This window comes from Acanthopagrus latus, chromosome 8, assembly GCF_904848185.1.
Source record: "Acanthopagrus latus isolate v.2019 chromosome 8, fAcaLat1.1, whole genome shotgun sequence".
NCBI lineage: Eukaryota > Metazoa > Chordata > Actinopteri > Spariformes > Sparidae > Acanthopagrus > Acanthopagrus latus.
In genome coordinates, this window is record NC_051046.1 from 25,879,751 (window position 1) to 25,891,764 (window position 12,014).

The 12,014-nt window shown below is 42.9% G+C and overlaps 1 protein-coding gene across 2 annotated transcripts in view; it reads left to right on the plus strand.

Moving 5' to 3' along the window:
• The first annotated feature begins 1,857 nt into the window (after positions 1-1,857).
• Positions 1,858-12,014, plus strand: part of syt9b (synaptotagmin IXb) — a 45,251-nt gene continuing 35,094 nt past the window's right edge. Inside the window, exon 1 of one of the 2 annotated variants that reach the window (XM_037108219.1) lies at positions 1,858-2,533. In XM_037108219.1, the coding sequence (XP_036964114.1) occupies positions 2,405-2,533 (129 nt within the window). In that variant the 5' untranslated portion in view covers positions 1,858-2,404. The remainder of the gene's footprint in view (positions 2,534-12,014) is intronic. The other variant, XM_037108218.1, reaches the window with a different exon arrangement.

The following is a 12,014-nucleotide window of genomic DNA, read 5'->3' on the forward strand; positions in this document are numbered from 1 at the left end:
TCTTTGTTGGCTCTTAAAGCAGCAATACATGTTGTTCCCGCTTTCCCCTGGTTTTGGGATTGCATCTTCAGTTTTTGGACCCAGCAGTGCTGAGAAACTTCAACTTCACACAGGATTCGTAATATGGGTAATAATTAATTTAATCTAGGGTGAGCTGTATTCAGTTACTAAGCAACCCCCCGCTGTTAGGTAAATGCTGAAAGGGTGATCAAGAGCCCAAAATGGAAGCTAGCTAGAGTCATCGTTATACAATATACAGTTAGTTTTATAAACTCCTGACAATTTATGACCCATTTCTGTATAAAATACAGAAGATCTTATGGTGTTTTTCCACTGGTACATTTGGCCGCACCGAGTCAAACAGAGCCGCGCCAATTTGCTTGTCCATCACCAGCATTACTGTGTGATGTTGGACTTGCATAGGGCCAAACCACACCTGCCTCCCACTCAAACACGTGTGTGTTCCGAGTCCATTCTCAACTGGTGTGTGCAGGAAACCTGAGAGAAAGACTTTTTAAAGTTCTTTCCATGTTTCTGATTGAATCTCTTTAGTTTCTCCTGTTTGTACTTTCAAACGGGGGTCATGTTTAGTTACTGCTGGTGAAAACACAACATTTCCTGTAATGCTGCTTCATAATAAAAGCCTTTAAATTGCTAAATAGCAGGGGGCTTCTATTGTTTGTAACTGAATTAGAGGAGAATTCTTCGGTGATCCTTCGATAGCACTGCAGGTATCGAGACAAGCGCGTCATTGTTTTAAGACATACCTTTGAGCAGGTAGCCCAGTTGTGGTGGAAATGCACATCCCATTAATTTCAGCGGAAGCGCTGCTACACAAATGGTCCAGTGTGTTCAGTGTAGCACGCCTGTTGGCCAACAGCGTCCTGTACAGACTCCCGGCAGACAGGGAGCAACTTCTACATTCTGATACGAACTCTTGAGAAAAGTAACTTGTTTTGTAGCTGCTAAGCACAGTGCTTCACTGTGTTGGCTAGTCATTACTTTGCCTGTCGCATTGTGTTTTTAGGTCGTTGTTGCTGCTCTGGTAGAAAACGACGAAACAATGACAGGGCTCAAGTCCCTGAGATGAAAGAATCTATAGGCTACAGATTTACTGATAATTCCCTGTACGGTTGTCATGACAAGTAACCCCTCTCATATTGATCGATCATTTATCTATAAATATTGATCAGCGCGGCTTTAGATGGCAGCAGGTCCGCCTTGCAGTTACTTCACAGACATCAGTTCTATGCAGCAGAAACACCGGCAGCTGAAACGACAGGAGCTTCACAAGTTATTTTTAAGTTGCTTGAAGCGTTTTGTTGATGCACCTGAACGTCCTCACCTCACCTCCACAAACACAGAGAAAAAGACAAAGAGAGGGATCCGGGGAGGCCGTTATTAGCTCCTTCAGCAGGCCTTTAACGAGACATTTATCTGTCGCTCTCGCCCTTCATTACCTCCGTCAGTAAAGGTCAGGATCGTGCATGCCGGTCCTCTCAGGTGTTTGGGCCCCTAACCCAGATTTAAACATCCGCTCCCCAGGAGCACATGGGGATATTGCTTCATTACTCATGTATTTACTCTGTGAGGGGAATCAGATCTGACTTTTCTCATTAGACAAAGGAGAAGAGGGGCATCAGTGAGGGATTTCGTGACATTTGCAGGAAGAGGCACACACAAGTCTCTACTGGCCTTTCCTCAGAAGACTTTGCTGTGAGGTGGCATGACTGCTGCTAGGATAACAGGGTGATGGGGGTGGGTGGGGGCGTTGATGGAGCTTCCTCTCCGTCTCTCTGCATCCCAGTGCATTGAGAAAACAGAACTGAGCGCAGTGAAAGCCGCGCATTCATTCAGGGATCCTGACTGGCGCTGCTGAAGCCTGGAGGCTCAGTTGAGCAGCACCGCGGAGCTGTGGCCAGGAGAGAGAGGAGGAGTAAAGAAAGAAAGACAAACACACACACACACACACACACACACACACACACACACACACACACAGAGAGAGAGAGAGAGAGAGAGAGAGAGAGAGGGGAAATAACTGAAGGAGAGGAAAGAAGAAGAGGAGGAGGAAAGCGAGAGATGAGAGCTGGAGTGGAGGCGTCATTTTCACTTCCAGCAACAAAACCATGCACGGCAGGATTTTTTTAAACCGATGAAAACTTCTCCCAAAACCTCCAGCTGTTACTCCAAAACCCACCTCAACTCCAGTCAGCCCGGATTTCGGCGAATTTCGCGGATGCGTCGAGCGCACCGGACCTATCCAGGGGTGTAGCCGTGCGTCTTTGCGCTGGTGGAGGCTGCGAGTGTGCGTGCGTGCGTGTGGCGGGAGCTGGTGGAGGATCAGCCGGAGTGGCCGACCAGTCAGAAGGATGCTGGTGGGCAATGCCTGCAGAAAGAGAGGATGAGATTTGTCGAAAGGCGCTGGAACTGCTCTCCGACCTGTGCTCCAAGGGAGAGGTGCAGGACGCCAACTGCCTGGATTTCATCTACTACTTCAGGGACTTGGCCAGACCGCGTTACACGGACTCAGGTCAGCCTCCACAACCTTCTCCCTGAGAGTTTAGAGGGTTTTTTTTTTTTTTTTTTAATTATAGAGCTGAAGAATATGCAGCTGTCTAATGAATAATAAGAAATGAAAGGATTTTACGGTAAAAATGCGTAGTTGTATTTCTTCACGGTGAGGGGCTGATCAGGGTGGATTTCTGTTTGAGGAATTCAGCCAGACTTTAATCTACTTTTATTCCCTGCACAACTTCTTTTAAACTTCCAAACATCCTGCAAAAACGGCAATATTTAAAAAAAAAAAAAGGTGGAACTTCACAGCCTGAATTTAAGCAATAAATGGCAAATCTGCTTCAGGGGCTTCTTGTGTGCACTGAAATAAGCTTTTCTTTGTGGTCAGTCTGAAAGGAGGAGAGAAACCTGCTTCACTGCAAACTCAGAGTGCCACAAAGACTCCCCACGCTGTTTGAGCTCTCAGTTGACTAAATGCAAGAAAGAGTGTGATCCATGAACTTGTTGCTTGCATCCATTAGCACCAGCATGCAAAGCATTTCAGACATTTATGGTGTGTGTGTGTGTGTGTGTGTGTGTGTGTGTGTGTGTGCAAGTCCACCACAGCATCCATCCATCCTCCTCCTCCTCCTCCTCCTCTAACAGACTGAACTGAGCAGTGTGAGTGTTGGTTGGGTTTCTCTTTTCTCAGGCAGAGAGCGAAGATGCCCCACCCGATATTCCCCGTAGCTCCCAGCAGTTTGCAGACCAGGGTCGAGAAAAAAAACAAAGAAGAGCCGCGATCTTCATCCAGTTATTTTAGACTCCCAGCCTGCAGCGGTTGGCTTGGATTTCTCGAATACTGGCATTAGGAACAGGATTCTGATCGGTCAGGAGCAGTTTGGTGTAAAGGAACCAGTCTGAAACACATCGTGGTACACTCTGAAACTTTTTAAATAGGCCCTCTCTGTGCACTGTGACAATGGTATTACATTTTTACCACAAGAATCCCGAGGAGGTCTATTAGCACATAGAGATGGTGTCAGAAAACGAGTGTGAACATTGCAGTTGTGTTCTTCAGGGGAGTGCTCCACCTAACCAGCCATCTTTACCATGATAACACACACACACACACACACACACACACACACACACACACACACACACACACACACACACGCTCACACACATGCACATCAGAGCATGCAGGATATCAGAAGATAATTCCCATGCATGTGTGATGTACATTATGCATCCCACCATGCATTTTTGTGAACTCACATCCCTCTCCTCTCTGAGTGTATGTGTGTGTGTTTCTGGTGTGTGTGTGTGTGTGTGGAGTGTTTACATGTATGCTGGTTGTTGTTTGCAGCCGTGCCACTGCCTTTAAACATGTTACAATCCATCATTAAACATGTATGATGAAGAGGAAGTTCAAGCTCCCATTGTGGTTCCCCTGAGGAGCTGTGACCCACTTCCTCTTGTATTAGACTGCTCTAAATGCACACGCACGTGCACACACACACACACACACACACACACACACACACACACACACACACACACACACACACACACACACACAAACATTACTTGACAGAACTTAATTGAATCAAGTGTTTGTTTATGCCAGTGAAAATGGGCATCATTATGCTGTGTGTGCGTGATATAATGCATTGCACAATAATGAAGGGATGGATGTCTCCTCTGATTTAAGAATCATGAGCTCCATTTGTGACTGTTTTTTTTTCTTACTACTCATTGCCATGACAGCTGTAGCCTTAAAATAACTTACTTAACATTTCAAAGATATCAGAGCTCTACTGATGTCAGACTTCAAATGCAGAACAAAACAAATTTAGGTCCGCTCCGTAGGCTTTTAACTATTTTAATTTGCTTTTCCTGCTTCCCACTTTGAGTCTCATGTTTGATGTTTCCCTTGTCTTATTTCCTCTTTTGATTTCAGTATCATCTTTGTAAGCCATGGTACTTACTTTCAGGGTGTTTACGTTTTAAATTTCACAGTTTATATTTTAAATTTGAGCCCTTTTCTTTTCCTTTTACGTTAAATGACAGCCTGATAATTCCTATTCTTGTAGTTAAACAATCATCATTTTTATTTGATCTCTTATTTACTATGTGGCCTCTTCAGTATGATTATGACCGAAAACATCCTCCATACAGAGGGGCATGCTGGGAGTGCTCTGAAACTGGACCTGTGAATTTTCTGGATGACCGCTTTTGAAGGAATTTATGAACACACCTGCATAGCTAAACAGTCAGTGTGCCAGTGGTGACTTTTAATCATTAGCACATGTCAGTGTTGTTCATGTGGGCTCTAGTCTGCTGTCATACATAATATACCTGAGGTGAATGGGGAAATGTAGAGGTAAGATATGAGCTCGGCGGTCTGTGCATTACTCCACCTGGATGTGTGTGATGCACTCGCACCAGATGTCTGGAAAGATCACCTGTGTTTCTGCTGTACACGCAAAAGACTTGTTGCACTTGTGGCAACCAGACTTAACCAGCCTTCTGTGCACGTTGTCATCCGAGGAGGGTCGTGCAGTCTGCGAGAGGCAGCCCTGTCACGCAGATTAAAAAAAAAAAAAAAAAAAAACGGGAAAAGGAAATACATGCTTGGATTGGGGAAAAGCGAATACATGCAGATCTTTAATCAATCAAAATCAATTGTCAAGTTGAAATGAGCGCACTACATCCCAATGTGAATGTTACTGTCTACGTATGTAGATTATTGCACTTAACTGACCTCAGTGCTGACTGAAAGCACTGACTTCCTGGGTAGAAGCTGATCCTATTACCTACAACACATTCTCTGGAGGGCACTTTGTGTGTACGTTATCCTGGACCTTTATTTTTGAAAGGGCAGCCTGCTCCTCAGTCGGCCTCATTTAGAGTCCCACCCACACTTAAACTCCCTACCTGTGAGACCAACTGACTTTTTTATAATAATGCTTACATTTGTCAGATATGTGTTTTCACTCATACACACACCAGTTTACATCAGTGATATTAGTCAGTGAAAGTTATGCTTTTCTTGATTTCTGCTCCTGGAGTGCAAAACTGTGGTAATGTCATGCAAGAGCTTCTCTGTTAGCCCCACTGTTTCTCCAGGTGTTTTCCAGCTGTGCTACCTCTATACTTTCAAACAAAGCAGTTTTACTATTAGGACCATGGATTGAAGTGCTGTGACAAACTGTAGCACTGTGACCACAGGGTTCAATGATGTAGTACTGAACTGTGCATACTTTGGCTCTAAATCTAAGAGGAAGCTGAATCACTGCCTTGTCTGAGTCAAATACGCCTGACTATCTCATGGCTCCCATTTAAAGTGTATGTGATGTGCAAAAGAAGGAAACCACCTGATGACCCAGACGAAATGCCCCACAGCACACAGGTGACAGGGGACAGTCGGAATACTCTTAAAGGGCCAACATGGAGCTGGCAGTTTTAAGCTTTATTAGTCACTCCATAGTCAGATATTAGCTAGTTATTATTGTGACCGGGCTGCGCCAGCTATTTGTGAGCCCGTTAGTGAATTTGCATGCAAAGTTTATAGTAATTACTTGCTAGTTATTCACTTGGTCAGGGTGAACCATTCATCTTGCGGGAATGTCCTCTCTTGCAAAGATTTTAAGGTAATCCGTAAATCAGTGTAATCAGTTGCTCTGTCCAATCAAAAGTCATTAACTAAGTGAACAGGACGCAAATGTAGCCTCATGTTGTAACATAACTTCAGAATAACAATGTAAGGCTCAATGAACCAGTGACCATGTTCTAATCCTTTACAACATCCTTTACAATAAATATTTTAGGTATGTTAGTGAGATATTCATAAGGAAATAACAGTTACACATAAATGTTTATACAGTATATGCTTATTCTGAATTTGATGCTAGCAACAAAAGACTGGGAAAGTTGTGGAATGCTCCAAAAACACCTGTTTGGAACCTTCCTGAGGTAAACAGCTGGTAGTATCATGATTTGGAAAAGAAATCATGGGTGTTGGAAAACACTGTGAACTGTTATCTGTTAACTTTACAGTGTCCCAACATTTTTCTAAGTCGGGATTGTACATGGATAATTATTATTATTACAAGTGTTTTATAGTTAGTAGTGTTCATTCAATTTTGAGTCGACCCAGTGAAACATTTTCCCAGCTTACATCCTTACAATACATACAATACATTAGAACTAGTTTGTGTGGTGTAACACATTAATATTAAACGATGCATACCTTTTCACAAAGACAATGTACAGTTTTGAATGGCTGGTGCAATCGGAAACTGCTCGCAAAGCTTTATTGCAGAAGAAAATACAATTTTCCTACCCTGTCTCACCTTCTCGTGCTCAAACTCTCAGCTGACACTGTTCAGGGACTCATTACGACATCGCCCGCCTTGATACGAGACATAGTCGTGGGAACAATGATCCACTGGAAAAATAAGACGGTGAATGCGTGTTCATTTCTTGGTCTCTAAGACGACGGATTGATTAAATGTTGGGGGAAATAGGTTAGGTTTCATTACACCCTTGATTGCATTTTGGAGGCTTCGTTGCCAGGCAACATAGCATTGGATATTTGGTTTAGATATCGTTGAGCCTCTAGTGATATTCTTAAATGAGCTCAATAAAGTTAATGGCTCTCATCTTTTCTTCACTTCTCTTAATTTGAAATCCACCTGTCCATAACACTCTGTTGAATCCACTACAACAAATTGAATTACTCCAGGTTCATCCATGCAGAGCTTGTCCATTTTTTTCCCCACACACCACTGTAAAAGTTGTTTCCAGGACATTATCCCCATGCTTCCCCTAAGACCCACACTCCCATGCCCTTTCACCTAAGCTATTGTCTCTTATTGACCCACTGCTGACTTGGCTGTTGCAGCTTATTGAACTGTACTCAGTGCTGGGCTCCCTGGAGGAAAGGCTGTAGTACATAGAGGAGTTTAATGAGATGGCTGTGGCCCGAGGCCCGCTCTCTGTCAAGAGCAGTCATTACACTCTGCAGAAAACAATAAATTGGTCATAATCATAGGATCTGTAGGCTTAATCTGCTCTGAACACTATTAACCTGGTTGCATCATCTTGTGAATATTAAAAGGTGTCTGAGGAATGTGGTGTCCATTTGCTTTTTACTATGATATTGATATGCACAATATGTGAGTTATGCGGCGAGGGAACAGAACAAAATGTCACTAAATGATATTTGCAGAGTGTTGTGGTTGGAGGGTCGGCTCGGATGGTGTGGCGGGGCACAGCCATTGCTAATCTACCCAGAACTTGCCAGATCTGGAGGAGTGTGGACGAGAGGTGCAGATCCCGACCCTCTGGCAGAATAACCACCCAACATAAGTTCAGTAATGCTCTGATCTGGAACCATTTACCCATGGGAGGAGCTCAAAGATGAACATTTTTGGATCAAAAGTGGATTTATATTCACTCCTGTTTATCAACCAGACTGCAGCAGTGATCCTGAGGTGACCTCCGGGGGGTTTCTTGTTCTGAAATGTTGACTGCTGACTGGCGCCTTAGGGGAAATGTACCTTACTTCATGAATGTAATGATTCAGAGGGGAGAGATGGAGAACTGGAGTTTTTGGTGAGTACTAAATTTAAAATTCAACTAAAATTAAACACTAGCTTACTCTGTACGGTAAAGTATTTTAGCTGTCAGGGGTGAATTAACGGAGTACACAAAGGCAAATTATCTCGCCGTCAAACTCACATGATTAACGCCTAGCTGGATGTGAACGCACCATTGAACAAACCAGCGCTGCAGATGAAAATATGTCTCACATGACTCAGGCTCAAATGTTTATGGACGAGGTGATGTGTTAAAGTTTTATTCAGCTTTAAGTTTAGTCTTGTTTGCTTACCTCGCCATACTTAAAGTAGTGACAGATGACCAAATTAATTGTTGCCTTCAGTAAACTTGTGAATTCTCAGGGTTTGAGTGTTGTTGAAACATTTAGGATTATCTGAGTACACAATGTTACATTATTACAACAAATTATTAACAAAGTTCTGGTCATTTTTCGACATTTTAATGCAGAATGAATACAATATATATTGTTAAACGATGGAATTGGTTGTTTGTCAAGTGGCAGTGTTTTTGGTTTGACCACCACTGGCTTCTCTACAGTGTACATGATGGGGTTTCAAAAAGAAACAAGAATATACTTTAAAGCCACCCCGTTCCTCCTCTCCTTTGAGCAAAATGTTAACATCAGCATGCTAACATGCTCACATTGATAAAAGTACTATCATGTTCACATTTAGTGTGTTAGAATTCTAATATTAGCAAATTACCACCAGACCTGTAGCCTTAGCTGTGCTAAAAATAGAGCTAAGGCTAATTGGAATGTCAGCTTGGTCGTGAACCAAGGTATTAGCCAAATTAAAAGGGGGACGTGAATGTGTGAATTTAACAGCAAGCCATTCACAGGTTGTAGATATATCAGGTTGGACCACAGTGGCACATTGACCGACTGACGACCTCTAATTGCCATCCCAAGAGCCGCGCAGTTAACGTGGCTAAAAATCATTAAAAGTGGAGCTCATATTGGTGGCGTACATCTCTCTGAGTGATTTGGTTGTCTGTAGTCATAAATGGATATACAAAGCTGATGTGTGGGCTGGAAAAATAAACATGAAAAATAATGAATGAATCAACCATTCAGCTGTGGTGTTTACACCAGTGCAGTGGATTCATTGGAGGCTATTATCTGTGTAGGTGTGCTGGATAATACAGGAAGAAATTGGCGTCATTCTGAGTATGTTGTGTGTCTCCGATCATCGTCCGCCCTATCAAGGACTAAACAGAGGATATGATGGGCCTGTAATGAACCTTCCTCAGAGGCACAGGGACCTCCGTATCCACTCATCACGGCTCATGGTCGCAGCCACAGATATGATGCTGCGCTGGACAACAAAAATAAAACCAACAATAAAGTGTGCCAGATTGGTATGTTCCTAACTGCCTGAAGTCCATAATGATAGTGTTCATGATCATCATTATGACGTATAGAGTAAATAGTAAGTACCGTAACAAAGGGAAGCAGAGAGCAGCTCGGTGTGGTAGTCTTTTTTTTTATACCTCCCAGCATCCCTAGAAGTTCATACTGGACAAATTTGCAGCACATGATTTGTGGATGTTCATGCAGCCCCAGTACAGGAAGTGTGGCTTAGGGCTATAGTAAGGCATACAGTAAAGTAAGGGTGTGGGATCCTTCATGCTGCTATTAATGCAACCTATTAAACCACTTTTTTTTTTTTTTAAATCATAGTATTTCCCTAATCTTAAAAGTTATTTTAGCTGTTTAACCTTAATCCTAACTTATTCCATTGTTTATATCCTTAGCTGCCTCTCCATAATTTATTCATCCATGCTCTTTCCCTGATGTTTCTAGAACATTAGCATTGGACGTAGAACAGCACTGGCACTCCATGTTATCCTGGGTTTAACAGACTTGTCCAACACTCTAGCGTTGACATAGTTGTTTTTCTATATGATGGGGTAGCTTGATTATCAGACTGAAATGCCGTTTTGTTTTAATTTGTTTAGCCTGACGTATCGTTTCTGCATGGCTGAAGTTTATTTGATTTTGCTTTGGCCAGTTTGAGGCAGCTGTGGCCCAGGAGGTAGAGCAGGTAGCCCACTTACTGTAAGATTGGTGGTGCGATCCCCAGATCCCCTGACTGCAAGCAGACGAATCCTGGGACAATACAGCGAACCGCAAAGTGATCATGCCAGTCCATTTAGCATCAGTTGCAAGTAATGGATCCGTACTGTTATTGTAGCAGTTACTTGAAGCTGAAAATCACAGTTGTGTTTTTCAAGACAATCAAAGAAAACATGTTAATATAAGAGTCATTTATTCCGGAAATCAGGTGACAAGATCCTGTACACCTATGTTAATTTACTCTAGGTATGTTTTTGTGGCTATGTCCCTATCATTAGTTGAGCAGTCTGAATATTCTGGTGATTTTAAACCTCTTTTGACTGCCTCATTTTTTTGGAAAACGACCCTGCTATTTTATATGCTTGGTTCAGAGGTCTTCCTTAAGATAAGTTGGCTTTTCCCCCCACCTTTTGCTATTAGCATGGCCACTTTATAAGCCTTCTCTCTCAGGTAAAGCCCCCCACACACTATAGTGATATCAAAGAACCCTCTGACTTTTGCATTGCATCATCTCGGCCAAGAAGCTTCAGCATCTGCGTGAAAGGAAATGCCTCTCTGCTGATGTGCAAACCACTGCTATGATTAAGCAGCATTTTTTGACTGCACTCTCACTAATTTAGCTGCTCCTAATGGAGGAAATGTCAGACACAAAGTTGCAAATAGCACTGACAAAGAGGCACAGGGGAAAAATAAAGAGAAACTACACTAAAGGGATAAAAAAACAACCTTACCAGACGAGCCGCCGTCGAATCTACACGCAGAATGGGCCATAATGCCAACAACAAGGGCTGTCAAGTTCCAACAGTGCTGGACACACCGCACTGACCGGAGCCTTGAGCACTCACTGACTGCCCTAACAAAGCCTAGATTGCCTGGTCTTCAGTTACAGCCCAGTAAATATACAGATGACATCTTACCAGTTTTTGGTTTCTCTCACTGCTCATCTTCCTGATCACCATTGTTGTGTAAATTGCTGCTCATTGCTTCCATTTAAAATTAAGTTGTCTTGTGTTTCTTCATGAGCCTTTGAATCACACAGACTTTCCTCCGGTCGCTTTTAATATCTGTTTTTGATAGTGACCGATCACCAGTCACTGCAATCAGCATGCTGCACAGACTATGAAGAACTCCCCACTCAGTTTCTCCACTGGCCACCGCTAGTTTTGACTTGATTTCAGTGACTGCTCCTCGTCAGTTCTCACATCTTTTAAGCTCATATAGGTCACAATGGGCTGAGTGTAGAACTCAAATGTTTTAACTGCTTCAATCTAATGTTGGGGCTTCAGATTTGGCTGTTTTTCAAATTAGTGCAAAAGTCTTAGAGTTTTGCTTTAGGGTAAAGCAAAACTGCAAGACTAACGTTCAGAAAGCAAGTGCACATCTGTCAGGATTTCAATATTTTTCAATGCCAACAATTTAAAAACAACAGCAGCCACATGGTCGCAGCTGGCTATATATTTGAGACAATTTTAACTTGTCGCATTTGATAGGATTCACACTCCTTGAACAGCAATCTGCAGAGCTGGGCACGTGTTCCATGGGAGAGCATTTTCACAGTGATGATAATGGAGGCAGGGTGGTGACAGAGAGAGCGGGAAACCACATGACACAAAATGATTGCGCAATCAGTGGTCTGACGTGTATTCACTGACTGTGTGGGTACACACAACATCACAGCTTAAAACATGAGAGGTCAAGGGACAATCACAACAAAACAAACGTGTATGTGTGCTTCAACACTGTGATTACAAGCTGGTCTTTAAGGGTTTGAAGGGTTAAACAGCTCTAAACTGGTAGACACTGCACACAG